The following is a 17676-nucleotide window of genomic DNA, read 5'->3' on the forward strand; positions in this document are numbered from 1 at the left end:
AAGTCAACAATTGGACCGTACTTTCAACGCGCTCGTACACGCGTGGGGTCTCAACAAAATCCCAAATTACTGACCTGTCTTAGATAGATAAAACTAAAGCCGTGTTTGGTAATTAAGAGAGGGAGTTTGTTATTGTTGTTTAAACAACAATTTTCAGTATTTAAACAACATTACACGTATTTTTAAAAAATACAAATAACGTTAATAGAACAATATTATTAAACGGGTCCTAAATTTTAAGAAAACATATGTGTTTGTGAACAAAGTTAAAAACAGTATACACTTTTTTAACAATTCCAGAAAAAAGAAGCATACAAACGCATGAAATGGAAGAGTATTGGACGCATTGAGTGCAGTTAACTTAACCGGTAAAATTTAAGTTATTTTGGTTCATTTGAAAATATGGTATATTTTGTTTTTCATTTCCTATTTTTTGTAGGATCCATTAATAAGAAACTTGTTTGAGTTTGTTTTTTGTTATTGTTTTCGTTTTCAATATCCAAAAAATGTGATAATGAAAACAGAATATGAAAACAACTTTTAGACATTTTTATTTTCAGTTAAATGAGTTTAGTAGCATTTTTGTAAAAAAAAAAAAAAATTGAAGATTTTGAGCATATCAATGAAAAAAATAGCTTTCACCATAGGTAAGAATTAAGTGCCAAATAGGGTAGCTAGTGTTTTTTTTTTTTTTTCCTTATATTTAGAAAATAGATACATAAAATGAAAATGAAAACAAAACATTAGTTATTGGAGGAACCAAACAAGTTATTGTCATTATTTAAGAGAACTGAGGTTCAATTTTTGCTTACACCAAAAACCTAATTGGTGTCTTATACTGATGATGTGGAGCAATCATTATAAAACAAATGTCATAAATTTTAAATATTAAAATATTTATTAATTAAAAAAAAACTAATGATCAATAGATACATTGACACACCATCCATATGCTTTTAAACTTTTTGTATCTATCATTAGTTATCTCAATCCATAACATAACAAAATATGGTATCTCCGGTGTCCATATATATATTATGGCAAAATTGTTTCCAAAAAAACATTCTAAAGAGAAAAAACTTAAAAATGTTGAAGATGTAGTATATATATTACGGCAAACTTGTTTCCAAAAAAACATTTTAAAGAGAAAAAAAATTAAAAATGTTGAAGATGTAGACTTCACATGCGTACATTGCTTTCATTATTTTTAGTAGCATCAATTACAATATGCTACTTTAATAGATGAAAAACAATTAAACAATTATGAAAAGCTTTATATAGGTAATTTTATGATTTTATATATTTTTTATAACAATGGGAAATATGTTTGTAATATATAAACAGTACATTAATGTACAATATCAAGTTTATAAAAATATCTACGATATACGTTATTAGTTATTTTTGGTTAGGATGATGAAAAAGTACAAGAACGGAAAATGTTAGAAGGATACACAAGCGAGAGAATAAAATTTTTTTATGTTTTTCATCATGTGTATTTGATAGAGATGATGAAAAAGTTGAAGGATATAAAGTAAATTATTATTATGTCCTTATTATCAAAAGTAAAAGATTAAAAAGGTCGGGTAATTTTGTACTCTTTTTTTTCTTATTATCATTTTCTCTCATTTTTTTTTTTCATATGAATTTGGAAGTAAAAAAATGGTGGGTTTTGGTGGAAAACTCCAAGCGCCCTATTTTCTTTCCTTTCAATTTTCACTCCATCCAAACAATAAAAAATCACATTTTTCTCTCTTTTATCTTCTTCTATTTTCCATTATATTTTTTTCACACCAACCAAAGCATATAAGAAATATATATTTAGACATTTGTCTTCTCTTCAATATTTTCTTTTATTTTTGGAAAAATACACTTATGAATAGTGTTAATTGTGCAATATATATATATATATATTGGTAGTTGGAAATTAGATAGAAACAAAACAACACTTCCATCAAGGTAGGGTTGGTACATATTAAGTTACAACAAGAATCAGTAAGTAAGGTGATATAACAAAAAGAGAGGTCTTTCAAAAAAAAAAAGAAAAAAAAAAAGAGAGGTAACTCCACAAATGGAGTGTCCAAAATAACAAAATCTTGCCGCAATTGTGCAATGTTATCAACTTATAAAAGGAATTTTTTTCATTATTTTTAGACATTTATTTATCTCTCTCTTCTCTTAATCATTTTTTTTTATAAACCTTAAACTTATACATCACAACTAAAACTGCATGCGACTGTTAGTTTTCTCTTAATCATTTAAGTATTTGATATTTGTGCAAATTAGAGTGGGGGGAGAGAAAGGTCCTGTGCTGTTGCCTGTGCCCCCTGCCAGTCTGTGTATTGTTTCTATCTACCAAAATAGTTTTCAAAAAACATATCGTCCAAACAGGCCTTAATGCGGAATGCCCTATATCTCTCACCAAAAAAAAAAAAAAAAAAAAAAAAATCATTACCTACAAAAAAAAGTCGTAAATAGAGAGAGAAAAAGAGAGAGAGAGAGCACTCAAACTAATCAAAAACACTTAAAATATCTTAAAATATTTTTTTATTCTATCTAAAAAAATTAAATATTTTGAAAATGGAAAATTAGAGAGAGAGAGAGAGAGAGAGAGTCTTTGAGCTTTGGAAGATAAACTATGTTAGAGAGAGAAAAAGAGAGAAGGGAAAATTTGCTTCAGTCCACCTGAAGATTAAGCAAAGCTCTGAGTCTTTGGAGCTAATTATTTTTGGGTGCTTTTTTTTTTTTTTCCAGGTAAATATATATATACTTTGAGAGCTTGATCTCTCTCAAAATTTGATTTAAATTTTTTTTTTTAAAAATGATTAGTGATTTGTATTTTGTGTTTTGATGGGCGATTTTGGATTTTGATGTTAAATTTCGAGCTGATCTTGATTGAATTCAAGTGGGTCTGACTTGATATGTTAGATTGTTAAGTTTAATTTTTGTGGGTTTTGTTAGTTTTTGATTGGTGCTGAATCTGGGTTTTTCTGGGACCTTAAAGATTAAATCTTTATTTATTTTTTTGAGGCTGATTTCTGTGTACCCAAAATGTTTGTTTTCTGGGTTTCTATGTTTTTGTGTGCTTACTTTACTTGTCAGAAACACTGTTTTACTTGTTAATATCATTTTCAAACCAAGCAATGTTTAGTCAAAGTGGTGCACTTTGTTTGACAATTTCAGTACTAGTCAACTCTTTAGGTGTGTTTTTGGTGCTTACTTCGTCTGCTAATGCTAATTCTATGTTGATTTTGGTACCCATTGAAGATTATTGTATGTTAATTACATTTAAGCTGGTATAATTCATAGACTCTTTTAGCTGATTGCAGTTCTATCCAATTCTGTTGGGTCTATTTGATGTTCTTTAATCATCAGTGACTAATTTACTTGTTAGGAACATTGATTCTTGGTTACATTTATGTGTGCTTGTGTGTTTTTTGTTTAATTTTAGCTCCAAGATGTACCCTTTTAATGTGATCGAATGTTAATCTAAAACTATGTTAAGAGTCAATTCTAGGATTATACTAATCTTTCATGGTTTTTCTGTTTGTTTGTGAATTGAGATGAGAAACACGAGCCATGAATTTATACTTAGTCAGCTGTTTCATTGCTAAGAAAATGAGAAGTAAAACATAATAAATTTATATTTTGAAGCTATGATTTTGCCATTGTCTAGGGCTCGTGGGTAATTGGTAGCTTAAAAATCAATTGGATAAGCCTAATATGCTCCTTATATTGTTTACAAGGAGTTAGCTTTGTTCTGAGTTGTAGTGATGACGTCTTTAATTTAACTTATGTTAAGATGTATGCTGATTTATAAATGCATTACTCAAATTCTCCAAAATTATGTGCTTATTTTGTCGAGTGGTTTGACTACTGTCTTTGGCCTTTTTTGTTTTAGATGTAAATTTCCTTTATACAGAATTATCTTTAACGATTTTGTTTCCTTTGAAATTTGCTGAGATCTTCGATGTAGTGATACAAGATCTTTGTATTTATGGTCTATAATTAAAATGCTTTAAGTATCCTTTCTTGTTGGAGAGTATTGCTAATTTTCTTAAAGATTGCTTAATGTAGGAGAATTCTATATCTGTGTGACCAAGTTACTGAAAGCTTGTCTACTCTTTGATTCCTGGTTGAGGATCTGAAACACTTGTCTGCATTTGAAGGCTGTCTGCAGGAAAAATGCACTTTAGGTTGAGCTGATATTGCACTGGGTCAATATTCATGGTATCTCACCTTGGGGGCTTGTCCCATTGAAGTTGAACTGAATGGAGAGAAATCTTGGGAAGGGCACTGGGGATCAACAGATTCGATACAGCAATGTTGAAAGTAGAGATGAGGGATTTGGGTCAGCAAATCAAAGATTTTCCCAGGATCCATCGAGTAATATTAACACCAACTTGCGACCTCCAGATCACAATATGTCAGTTGCAGCTAGACCTGTGAATTTCTCCATTCAAACTGGTGAGGAGTTTGCATTTGAATTTATGCGGGAAAGGGCGAATCCTAGGCAGCAGTTCATTCAACATTCTTATGGTGAGCCTCACAGTACAACTGGGTATATGGAGCTCAAAGATATACTGGGAAATAACCACAGGGGTTCAGAAAGTGGGTCAGATATCACAATGCTCAACTCAGTGGAAAAGGGCCGCATTCAGGATTTTGAGAAAGGGGGATCTTCCACACATGAGGACAAAAGTTGTTATGATTCTGTGCGATCAGTGCCACGAACCTCATCAAGGAATGACGTTAATCGAGGACTTCATGGTTATGCCTCATCGGGGGCCTCTGATAGCTCATTAACAAAGGTGAAGTTCCTCTGCAGCTTTGGTGGTAAAATTTTGCCTCGTCCATGCGATGGAAAACTTAGATATGTTGGTGGTGAAACACGTATTATCCAGATAAGGAGGGATATTTCTTGGGAGGATCTTGTGCAGAAATCATTGACAATTTACAATCAAACTCATTCAATAAAATATCAGCTTCCTGGTGAGGATCTTGATGCATTAGTGTCTGTATCTTCTGATGAGGATCTACAAAATATGATGGACGAATGCATTGTACTGCAAGATGGTGGATCACAGAAACCTAGGATGTTCTTGTTTTCTAGTGTTGATTTGGAGGATGCTCATTTTGGTCTTGAAAACCCTGAGGGTGATTCTGAGGCTCAGTATGTAGTTGCTGTGAATGGTATGGACTTGAGTTCAAGAAAGAGCTCAAGTGCTTTGGCAAGTGCTTCAGGAAACAATTTGGATGAGTTACTCAGCCTAAATGTTGAAAGGGGGAGTGGTCGAGTAGTGCCAGAATTAGCCGGGCCTAGTACTGCACATTTGACAATTAATGCACCTTCATTGACTACTCAATCATCTCAACCGCTGCCACCAAGCTCATCTAATGCTTTTGAATCCAAATCACAACCTTACCAGGGACAGAGGACACATCATGGAGAAGCTGGGCAGCATCTGTTCTCTCCTTTCAACCCATTGGAGAGCTTCCCTAAGAAAGATGATAAGACTACTGTTCCTTTGTCTGTTCCATTGCAATATGTTTATGGTTCTGACCGTTCTAATCATGCAGCAGCTGGGGAGAATTTACCTCCAATACATGTCCATAGCCATCTGACTCAACAGGCAGGTTTAAATGAGCAGCTGTATAGTGGCTTTCATGCGCAAGATTCAGAAGTATCTGTGAAAGAGCCGAAATTGAAAAGAGATAGCTTGGGCCAGAAGCTAAATGAACCTGAGAAAACTCAATTGCTGGAGAAGGAAGCATCATTTAAGGAGGCAAAAATGAAAAGAGAGAGCTCACTCCAAAAGATAAATGAAACTGATAAAGATCAATCTTTGGCCCATGAGTATGATGTTTCTTCTCATCCACATGATTCTTCTGCTCCGAATTATATTTCTAGGGAAGAAGTATTGATTGCTAGTTCAGCAGCAGAAATAGGATCTCCCTTGGTGTCTATGAAAAGTAATAAAAAGCTCCAGGAATCCATTCAGAAAAAAAAGCTCCCTGAAGGAGTACATGATGGGACAAAAAATAATGATGATGGCCATTTTTATGCATCTGGTGGACGGTTCACTCCGGGACATGGTGGCTCTGAGGGTTATCCAGCTGACTTTAGCTATGAATCAACCATGGTTCCTCCACCGGTTTTTCATTCTGAGCGATTTCCCAGGGAGCAGGCAGAGTTGAATCGTTTGTCCAAATCGGACGATTCCTTTAATCCTCAGTTTCTGATGACTCAAGCACGTTCTGATCGTTCTCAATCAATTGCCGAATCAGTTGATAAATTGCATGATGGGCAACATGTTTATTTGCAGACTGAGCAGGTGATTTCATCTTCAAAACCACTATATACAAATAGTCAGACTGTTGAAGATGAACTGGCAAAATTCGGAAAATATAAAGAGTTTGCTGACAATATTAGTAACATAAATTCCAATATTTCTGGGGACGCACTTGAGTCAAATTTACAGAGATCTGAGTTGAGACATGTAATTAATCCTGTGGATAATCGTGGATTGGCCTGGGTAAAAGAAAACTACAAAGACGCCTCTATAAAGGATACAGACGCAGCTGGTTTGAACAATCTAACAGCAAGACAAGGAACTTCTGGCAAGCACATGGAAGAGTCTGCTGTTGTTGGCACTCCTGAGCACGGGGACATTCTTATTGATATAAATGACCGCTTTCCTCGTGATTTCCTGTCTGATGTATTCTCAAAGGCGAGAATCTCAGAAAATCTCTCTGGTATCAGTCCACTGCATAGTGACGGAACTGGCTTGAGCTTGAACATGGAGAATCATGAACCTAAGCATTGGTCATACTTTCGAAACTTGGCCCAGGATGAGTTTGTTAGAAAAGATGTTTCTCTTATGGATCAAGATCATCTGGGTTTCTCATCCCCACTTACAAATGCTGAGGAAGAGATTGCTATAGATTACAGCTATCCGCCTTTGATGTCTGATGGAGTTGCTCTTAGTAACATTGACTCCCGTATCAATTTTGATGAGGACATTCGACAAGGGTCTGTTGTTGTTGGATCCAACACCATGAATTTGCATCCAGATTACAGTCCTGAGCTCAAGGGCAATGAAAGTGTGCAGTTGGATGGGGTTAACCTCAGAATGCCAGAATCAGATTATCAGGTACATTGTCTATACATTTTTCTTTAGCAATCCCTGTTATTACACTTGTATTTCTTTCCTGTGGCAATTCATTCTTATTTCTCTTTTCACTTGTAGGATGGGAAATTGGATATTCAGAATACTGGTGCACCTCTTGTTGATATTTCTCTTGAAGATTTTGATATTAGTACCTTGCAGGTATAATGCTTATAGTTTTGAGTTATCATGCCTTATTTTGCCCATCTGAAATGAAGCTACGTGTTTTTTTTAATATGAAAGCCTTTTATCTTACACTCCAATAAATTTGTCAAGGCACTGTTTGGATATGACTTTGTAGTACTTTTCTTGCATTAGCAAGCAATTGAAAAATAATGCATTAAAAGCATGTTTGGTATGGACTCTGAAGTTTCATTTACAACTATGTGTGTATATGTGAGAGGCATGATTATTGTATTACTTGAAAACAAAAATGCTGCCTCCTCTCTTCTTAATCTTATCACTACAACCAGATAACTGCAGATTTATCTTTTAGGTCTGGGTTTGTGTCATAAGCTTTCCAAGAATATAACAGCATATTAAGATGCCAGTCTCAATTGCTCACTGTTGTGGCTTTATAACATACATGTTCTGATGTGTGATGTATGTAATCCCACAAGTTGCATGATTATTAGAGTATGTTATTTTGAAAAAAAAAGTACTGCCTCCCCTCATATATATATATATATATATATATTTTTTTTTTTGATAAAATGAAGCTACGTGTTTTTTTTAATATGAAAGCCTTTTATCTTACACTCCAATAAATTTGTCAAGGCACTGTTTGGATATGACTTTGTAGTACTTTTCTTGCATTAGCAAGCAATTGAAAAATAATGCATTAAAAGCATGTTTGGTATGGACTCTGAAGTTTCATTTACAACTATGTGTGTATATGTGAGAGGCATGATTATTGTATTACTTGAAAACAAAAATGCTGCCTCCTCTCTTCTTAATCTTATCACTACAACCAGATAACTGCAGATTTATCTTTTAGGTCTGGGTTTGCGTTATAAGCTTTCCAAGAATATAACAGCATATTAAGATGCCAGTCTCAATTGCTCACTGTTGTGGCTTTATAACATACATGTTCTGATGTGTGATGTATGTAATCCCACAAGTTGCATGATTATTAGAGTATGTTATTTTGAAAAAAAAAGTACTGCCTCCCCTCATATATATATATATATATATATTTTGATAAGTACAATTAGTTAACTCCAACTTGATTCTTTTTGGTCCATGTTTGCTTTAAAAGATGTTCAAGATTTGTTTTTTGATAGCTAGGTAGTGGGGGAGGTGGGGTTCGAACAAAAGCCTTTCAAAATTTTTAACTAACATATAAAGATGCTAGTCTCTATTGTGTAGTTTTGTGTCTTTACAACGTAAATGTAATAATGTCACTTAATATTATGGAATTGGAAGTGTCTCACATACTGTCTCAGTGGATTGTGAGGTGATTAGGCCGATATGCTCACATTCTTATGTCTGATGTCTGATGTTTGATTGAAAGGCTAGCTTAGGCTCACGCTTGGTTTGAAAACATTGAATGTCTATGTTGACAAACATGGAAATTGAGAAATTACAGCATGGAACAATGTTAAAGAAGAGGAGTGGGAGTATTTAGTTCAGAATACCTTAGAATCCACATGATCTCCAGAGCATAAATAGATACCTATTCTGCTTATGTCTCTGTATATGATCAGATGTGACTTTTAAGTATAAGAAAGCGTGCATGGTGAAAAAAGTAGTGCAGTGGTAACAGGAATACAATTCTTAGTTCAACGGTGAGTTTGAGTCAATTAAATTATGATCTACTTTTTGACTTTTGAAGTTCTAAATTTTTTTCTTTTGTGCATGCATCTTTTAGAAAATTTTTAGGCTTTATATGTTCTTTAGTTTCTAGAAGCCATTGGTAGGCGTCTGAAAGGCATTTTAAAGTGATTGAGATCTAAGCATCATCTCCTTCTATTAGTACTGTGACCTGCATGGTAAAATCAAGCTCATCCTTAGTTATAAACATATTATGCAGTCATCATTGTCGAAGACTCCAAAATAGCTCTGGAGGTGAAAAGCTTTCCCTTAATGTGGGAAACACTGGTAATTCCACCATGACCTCCTCTTTTTTTAAGTAAGAATAGAATATTATTAGTAAAAGAAAAGCAAGAGAAACACAAAGAGTTCACGGTAGTGAACAAAGGAAAAAAAGAAACAACAAGACAAAAACAGCCCCTAATCTATTCTAATAGAAGAAATAAAATCCATAAGGGTAGAACAATCCGAGAAACCCCAACATCGACACCAATCAAAGAGGATCCTTTGGCAAAACTCTAATAACTGAACCACAGTTTTCCCCTCATCCTCAAAAGCCCGCCGATTCCGCTCAGACCAAATAGTCCACATTAAACAGCCTGGGACCAAATCCCAAATATCAGAACTATGCTTCCCAAGCCAATGAAACCAACAGAATAATAAGTCCTCAACTGAACCTGGCATGACCCAATCGATCCCAAACAACCGAAGCATATACATCCACAAAGAATGAGCTATCGGACAAAAAAGTAACAGGTGATCCACAGATTCTGCATTACAACAGCACAAATAACAACGATTCACCAAAGGGTGACCACGAAGCATAAGATTATCCAAAGTTAGAATCTGACCATGACCTCCTCAGTTGTTGTTTGATGGCTAAGGGAAGGAGTTTTATACATTGGAGGTGCAGTAGTCTCTGAGAATCCATTAAACAGTTTTGTTAACTCATTCTCCATAGTAGTTACCATTTTATGTTTCCACCCCACAATCGATTCAGTTAACTGATTCTCCATACTCATTCCAATGCTCATATGAACTGACTGCTGTCCCCCCTTCTCTTCAAAATAAAAAACAGAGAGAACGAGCTCTGTTTTTCCACCCAAAAATCATTTTGATTGTTGTTTTCTTTGCCTTTATAGCTAATGAGCTCTAACCCAAATGACACTTCCTCCCCTTATAAGAGCGAAGTGGAGTGTGAGTTCGTGAGTTCAAAACTTACTGGGGCTGTGTGCAACTTGCTCATGGGAAAAAAAAAAGGTTTTCTCTGCACTGTATGTTGTTTTCTTCCATGACAGAATTTTCGGTACTTGTTTGTGTTAAAGTTTTGCAAGACCATCCAGTAATTTATGCATTTATGTTGAACCAATTTTATGCTTCACTTGTTTGATTACTTCAGGAGACTGTCAACTGATGACATTGATTTTTAGTTTTTCTATATCAATCCTTTGTTGTTTATATTTTTGGATTACATAACAGATCATAAAGAATGAAGATCTTGAAGAGCTGAAGGAATTGGGTTCTGGCACATTTGGGACTGTTTATCATGGAAAGTGGAGAGGAACTGACGTTGCCATTAAGCGAATAAAAAAGAGCTGTTTCACAGGTCGCTCATCAGAGCAAGAAAGATTGGTGAGTTTTCTTTCATTCAATGGATCTATTGAGTGTTTATCTTACTTATAACAAAATAATTTATCTTCCTGTTTAATTATTGATTAGAAGCACATAAAAGGCTTAGTTGTGAAAGTTTCAGTTGCGATAGTCAAACTTAAGTTGGTCACTTAACATTTTACTTGTATTACCCAAATTATGAAATTGTAGCCTGGGAAGAATTTATGTTACCAATCGAGATGGCTGTGATCCCTCAATTATTAGTTTGGTGGGTAGTTTTGTTTGTCGTGCTTCAGTTTCCTTCTGACACTTACTGGTGGATGGTGGTCTTCATCAGCAGTGTTGTGTGTGAAACTGTGAATCTGTTCCTTTAGTTTCTTTTTGCTCATTAAAGGAGATTGATTTTGTCATGTTTCTCAGTAACCAGTAATCATACTTTTCAGACTGTGGAGTTCTGGCGTGAAGCTGAAATTCTTTCAAAGCTTCACCATCCCAATGTGGTGGCATTTTATGGAGTGGTGCAAGATGGACCTGGAGGAACGCTAGCAACTGTGACAGAGTTCATGGTAAATGGCTCGCTTAGACATGTGTTGCTAAGCAAGGATAGGTAATATTTTGGTTTTATTTCTAATATGTCAGAACTCCCTCTTATCTTAGACGTGTTGCTGAGATTGATTTTGTCTAATATGTTTTCTGAATATCCAGGCATCTTGACCGCCGCAAGCGACTCATTATTGCAATGGATGCAGCTTTTGGAATGGAATATTTGCATTCAAAGAATATTGTTCATTTCGATTTGAAATGTGACAACTTGCTTGTCAACCTTAAAGATCCTTTACGACCTATTTGCAAGGTAATTTTTTCTGATGGTTTGTTTTTGGCAGACCTCATAAATAGTTTGAGAAGTTAAGATGAATCTTGAGTAAATTACTTGTTGTTCTAAAAGCCTAAACTTATAGGAAAAGGTGAATCTAATCACTTAACCAATACTATTCTAACAAAGTTCTCTCTCTCTCTCTCTCTCTCTCTCTACAAACAATAGAGTAAAAACCTAACATCACAAACCCCCACTAGGGGTTGAGCCCTAGACTTCCACCTTTTAGAGGAAGAGACATACCACCAGCCTGCAAAGCTATTGGTAAATGTCTCTCTTTTAGTAACCCACAATGCCTTTCTAGTGCCTTCCTTTTTTTTTTTTCCTTCCACCCATATTTATTACCAATTACGAAGTTCTGAATCAAACAACAGTTTTTAGGTGAATTGCTACTCATTTGCAGGTAGGAGATTTTGGCTTGTCAAAAATTAAAAGAAATACCTTGGTTACTGGTGGTGTAAGGGGAACACTTCCATGGATGGCTCCAGAGCTATTAAATGGTAGCAGCAGTAAGGTCTCTGAAAAGGTGAGGTGCTAAAATTTTATTTCTTACTTGCAGATTGAAGAGGAAGAAATTAGGTATAAACATTATAGTGGATGATTCTTTAGTACTTTCAAGAGACGCAAACTTGGCCTATACCATCTGTTGGTTTGAGAAATTCCTATTGAGGGCGTTTGGATTGCGCGTTTGCGCGTCCACGTTTCCTCAAATCTGCGTTTCTCTTCTCTTTTTTTTTAAAAAAAAAAAAAAAACCGTGCATAATTTGACTTTGGGAGACAAAAAATCTGTGCATGAACAGTGAGTGCACTGGTCACATACTGTTCATGCAATAAAAAATATTAAAAATGGGTCCCACGATACTATTAACACATTTAAAAATTATTTTGCTATAGTGTTTTCAATTTTCAGTTTTCAGTTTCAGCAACAATAAGTTCAATCCAAACGGACTCATTATGCTTAATAAGAGGATTTCTTGCATGAACCTGTTTTATCTGTTTTGAACCCAATCAATCATAGTTGCATGCATGTGTAACTTGTGTTTTTGTAGGTTGATGTGTTCTCGTTTGGTATTGTCCTATGGGAGATTCTCACCGGTGAGGAGCCTTATGCGAATATGCACTATGGAGCAATAATCGGTTAGAAACGTTCTCTCTCTGGCTCTCTCTAATGTCTTACAAATTTTAGTCGAGGGGCATGTGGGCTTCAGTCCATTTTGCAAATTTCGATTTCTTTGGAATTCTAAAACATTGCTGAAACTGCGTGCAAGAGAAATTCTTTTCTAAGATTAATGCATGAGCCTTCTGGTGGTGAGTTTAATTTTGATTTATAACATAGTTTATTAAGGGCTATCAGTTAATGGTTTAAGAGAGGTTCTTGAGGTGTCCCTTCAAGGTGTGGCACACCAAAACCCTTAAATTATTTGTGTGGCACACACTCCTGCACCTGGAATGCAAAACTTTCCTTTCTAAGTGTATCAAATGGCAAGTGAGCTTTGTGGCACACATTGGAAAAATATGTAAAATATGACTTAACTCTTAATGCGGTAAACTAACATGGTAGGAAATAAACTTAGCCCAACAAATCAAAACATCGAAACAAATTGACTGGCAACAGAGCTGAAGGTCCTAGCGTAGATATCAGAGACCTAACTTGCTGGCCAATAGTAGAAAATGATCACTGCCAAATCAAGTCTCTCCAGCAAGCTTTACAGCAGATAATCCTTTTAATTTCTGAGTTCAATTTGGGACTTCATTTAGGGTTTCTTTTTGAGAATCAGCCTCCCAAAAAATAAAAAAATAAAATGGTGGTAAGGCTGCCCTAATTGCCTCTCCCAGACTCCGCAAAAGCGAGAGTTTTGTGCTTTGGATAAGACCTTTATTTTGGGTTTCTTTGGCCATATTTTCTGTTCTCTTCCCTTTGGAATCAGTACTACTAGTTTATTAAAGAAAATGATAATTTCTAATTTTATCTTTCCAATATTTCCTGCCAGTTTGATATATCTGTGGTTTCCATCACACCTTAGTGGATAGGGAAGATATGCTAGAAATCGTACTCTTATCTGATAGCCTCTCTTTTTGCATGCAGGAGGCATAGTGAACAACACATTGAGACCGCCTGTGCCAAGCTTTTGCGATTCTGAATGGAGACTACTAATGGAGCAGTGTTGGGCCCCTGACCCAGTGGCCCGTCCATCATTTACAGAGATTGCCAGGCGCTTACGTGAGATGTCTACAGCTTGCCCAACTAAGCCACAGGGTCATCAGCCACAGACCACAGTGCCCAAGTGATTGTCCTTGATGATTCCCTTAGGCCATTTTAGCTCTTATCAAGATTTGTGATAACGAGCGTTGTTTATCTTTGTATACCATGTAAAGATTGTGTATTATATAATTAGGGAGAAGGAGCTCCCATTTAGAGGGTGAAATTATAGGTTGGTACCAAATCATCATTGGATGGTATGATCGTGTTTGAGAGAAAGCTGAAGAAAATTGGTTTATATGTAAAGCTATTTCTTTGTATCCATAGTAAATACAGACATGTGGTATTATGTGTGAATAACAAAATACAAATTTGTCTTTATGGTGGATAGTTGCCGGCTGATTGTTGTAACTTGTAATAGTAAATATGATCATTTTTTAATACTCTCAGGATGGAAATATTTTGGAGTGAAGATAAAGTACCAACCCTGTTTGTTGTGTAGAACTGACATTTTTCTATGTTTCCTGGCCTTGAGAATATTAGGAAAGAAAGCCTGACCCTTTGTGGCTTTTCTTATCGAATAGTATTTTGTAAGAATACTAATATTTTCTTGTGGTTTTGATGGGGAGAAGCTTATATCAACTAAAGCAATATGAATTCGAAGTAGCCCTATAAATTTGATTGTAGGGTCCTTGATCAGTGTCTCATGGGTCAAGGTCAATTGTGTACTGTACTCTCCTTGTGTAGGAATCATGGTTTGTCATTTGTTCAGGGCAATGCAACCTTTAACTAGTTCATGAACTTTCTAAATTAAATCTAATTCTCTTGAGATAATGATAGATGTTGCAGTATTGCATATCAGGAAATATAACCTGTTTCCTGGAAAGAAAATAAACATTTCCACTGGAAATCATTAGGTTCAATTTGGCACTCGTTTGTATGAAATGATGATGTAAAAACTATAATAGGAATTCTTTTACATCTTATAAATCTTATTTGTAAAAGGTGAAATATTTAACTTACTTCGTAAAATGTTTACCAAAGAAGACTACACGAAATTTATCTTTTACGAATGTGATGCAGAAAAAACATCCTGAGTCTTGAGAGACACAGCTGTCTTTAGGGAATAAAATGCTGACATAGACGATGTAATTAAGCCATATAAAGAAAAGTGTGGAGGTTGGTGGATTGATACCATTAGCCAAATTTGAATTATATCAAGAATGGAATGGATTTTGTTTAGACTGCTTTATGATATGTTGTTTGACCTCAAAAATAACATTGACATGATTATTATCCTCTAAATGTTTTTTCTTATTCTCTTGGAATGCATGATTATATTGGATAATTTATATAATTTCTAAAGTGTGAGTGTAGTATTTATTGTTGCTATGCTCTTGTTGAGCCACATTAGTGTAGTATTTCGATCCATTTCAGTCTACTTTGGTCATTTAGTCCAATTTGGTCCACTTTGGTAATTTTGGTCCAATTTGGTCCTTTTGTTCTAATTGGTCCACTTCGGTCTGTTTAGTTCATTTCGGTCCCACTTTGGTCCATACCTATCATTCTATTACACATGGACATACGTGAATATACATATGCCTAAGAGAAATATTTTATCAATAGAAATTTCACAACAAATCCTAGGTGGCAAGTTATATTGGTTCCAATATGGGCTTATCTTTGATGTCACTTTTTTACTCATCAATAATAACTTGTCACCACAGATTTATGGTGATAATCATTAGGAAATTTTAAAACCTAACAGCTTACCACCTAAGAGTTGTTGTGATACACTTCTTCCATTTTTTTTTTCTCAATTTGGATATGGTCTTTGAGTTGGGTATATGTTTTGGGTAGGGTATACTTTGATTATATTTTATATTCAATTGAATGTAATCACTTTATTAAAACTATTTTTGGGCTAAACCGATTATGGAGTTAAGTGTTTTTAGTTGTGAGTATATTACCTTTTCAATTTAGGTGTGATTCTAGATTTTGGTACAAATTTGAGTTTAAGTCTAACTTGATTGTTCTTCCTACATATTCTTTCTCATATATGTTATATATTTTGATAAATATAAGTAAGTTGTATGTTGGAAAGGAAGTGAATAATTATTAAATTGTAAAATCTGTTAGTAAATAACTAAATGAGTTAATTTAATTATTTTGTCCAAATAAATTAGTGCAAGAAGTCATTTAAGAAAATTTTAAATTAATATTAATCAAACAATAATATCTTTTAAATAATGCATCTTATAAATGTTTTAAGTTAAAATTTTAATTGTAAAAAGAATATTTAAACGATTTCATTTACTATCCAAAAGATTTAGACAAAGACTTAGATTGACTATTTTCTTTTACAAAATAATGGACTAAACTGGTAATAATTTTAACATGAAAAACTAATTTTACAATTGTTGAGAGCCATTTTTGAGAAGCCATAAAGAAGGAAAGAAGCTCAACAACACAGACCAAAAAGAAGTTGGCAAAAAGATAGAAAACAAGAACCATTAAGTCCAAGCAGCAAGAATAATGGGTCACAGGTCCATAAAATAAATAAATGGGTCTTGAGAATGCAAATGGGCTCAAAAGAGCCCGAAAAGAGAGAAATAGCAAATAGGAAACCCATGAGTAGTGTACGAAGTGGAAAAGTAAGAATGGGCCGCTACAGGCCCAAAGCAATGAAAGCAAAGAGAGTAGGGGATTGATGGCAGGCCCACAAACCCCAAAGATGAGTATGAGGTAATTGGGCTGAGGAAGCTCAATGAAGTTAGTAAAAACCCATGAGAAGACAAAGTTAGGAAAAGGGCCTAGGAAGCCCAAGGCAAGCAAATGGACCGAGGATGCCTAAGGGAAAACAAAAGGGACACAGGAGCCCATAAGTAAGAAAATCCATGGACTAAGCCATTGGGAAAAGAATACACGGCAGGCCTAAAAAAGCTCGGCAGGATTAAGTCATTACGGCTGGAATGACAGAGTAATATGGCAGGACATGATGACAATCAAGAAATAGGCTAGAAGAAATATAAAGCCCAGTATCAAATGAAGCCCAGCCCCTAAGGGGAGCAGGGAATTATAAAATAGTTGTAGGGGCTTTTTTTGTGTTATGCTTTGGGCTGGGCTGCCTACTGCGGTGATGAGCCCAGGTATTCTGAGTAGGAGAGTTGAGACCGGCCCAATTGCAACTCACTTTGGGTCGGCTTGTGCACAAACTTGGCTTCGTCTGCCAGGAGACTACTTATGGCAGGCAGAGCTGTTTTAAATAAGTTACGGTAGGCAGATATAATAACAAAAGAAAACAGGATATAATGATCTTTCTTTGATGGGAAATAACCAAGTAATCTCTATTTTTTTATGACAATCATAGCAATGACAATGGTTTTACAAAAGAAGTGAAAGATTAAATAACAATATGAATTAATCAAAGAAACAATATCAAGTTAAGTTTGAGTCCGTAGTGGCAAAGACCAAAGAGGAAGAACGCTTTCTCTCAATGAAACTAATCTCCTAGGAAAATATCCTGCTATGGGGATTAATGACTTTAAGGAAATTGGACCTAAATGATTAGTGCCCAAAGGAATCACTATTGTTCAATCGTCTTCAAGATAGTGGGATTTTGAGGGGGAGAGAAGGGAACCGACCTACTGGTGCATGCCCATTACACTTTTTTTCTCTTTGTTTTCTGTTTTCTCTCTTATCTTTTCTTCTTTCTTTTGTTTTCCTTTTACTTCGTGATACCTCTGTTTTTTGATCCCTTTTACAGGGCACGGCAAGGGTCCTTTTATAGGGCCTGCTGTACCCGAATTTTACCACTTTACCCCCTTAATCGCCTTTGTCTGGTCTGGGTGTACTTGCCGACCACCTAGAGGCTCGTCTGTGTACCACTTACCCTCGCTAGACAAAGGCAAGTTTGTGTTGTTTGTTAGTCCGCCGTGGCATCCTCTCCTGCCATGGCGTAAATGCTTTTCTCTCTCTCTCTCTCTCTATGGCATGCACCCAACGGTTCC

The 17676-nt window shown here is 35.2% G+C and overlaps 1 protein-coding gene across 1 annotated transcript; it reads left to right on the plus strand.

Annotated features, from left to right (window-relative positions):
- Positions 1-4063: 4063 nt before the first annotated feature.
- Positions 4064-14109, plus strand: LOC112004154 (uncharacterized). Its single transcript, XM_065763727.1, has 8 exons — positions 4064-7154; positions 7251-7331; positions 10461-10613; positions 11036-11199; positions 11298-11445; positions 11870-11992; positions 12516-12603; positions 13553-14109. The coding sequence occupies exons 1-8, from the start codon at positions 4272-4274 to the stop codon at positions 13753-13755; spliced, it is 3843 nt and encodes a 1280-aa protein (XP_065619799.1). The 5' UTR covers positions 4064-4271; the 3' UTR covers positions 13756-14109.
- Positions 14110-17676: the final 3567 nt, after the last annotated feature.

This window comes from Quercus suber, unplaced genomic scaffold, assembly GCF_002906115.3.
Source record: "Quercus suber isolate HL8 unplaced genomic scaffold, Cork oak 2.0 scaffold_521, whole genome shotgun sequence".
In the NCBI taxonomy this organism is placed as follows: Eukaryota; Viridiplantae; Streptophyta; class Magnoliopsida; order Fagales; family Fagaceae; genus Quercus; species Quercus suber.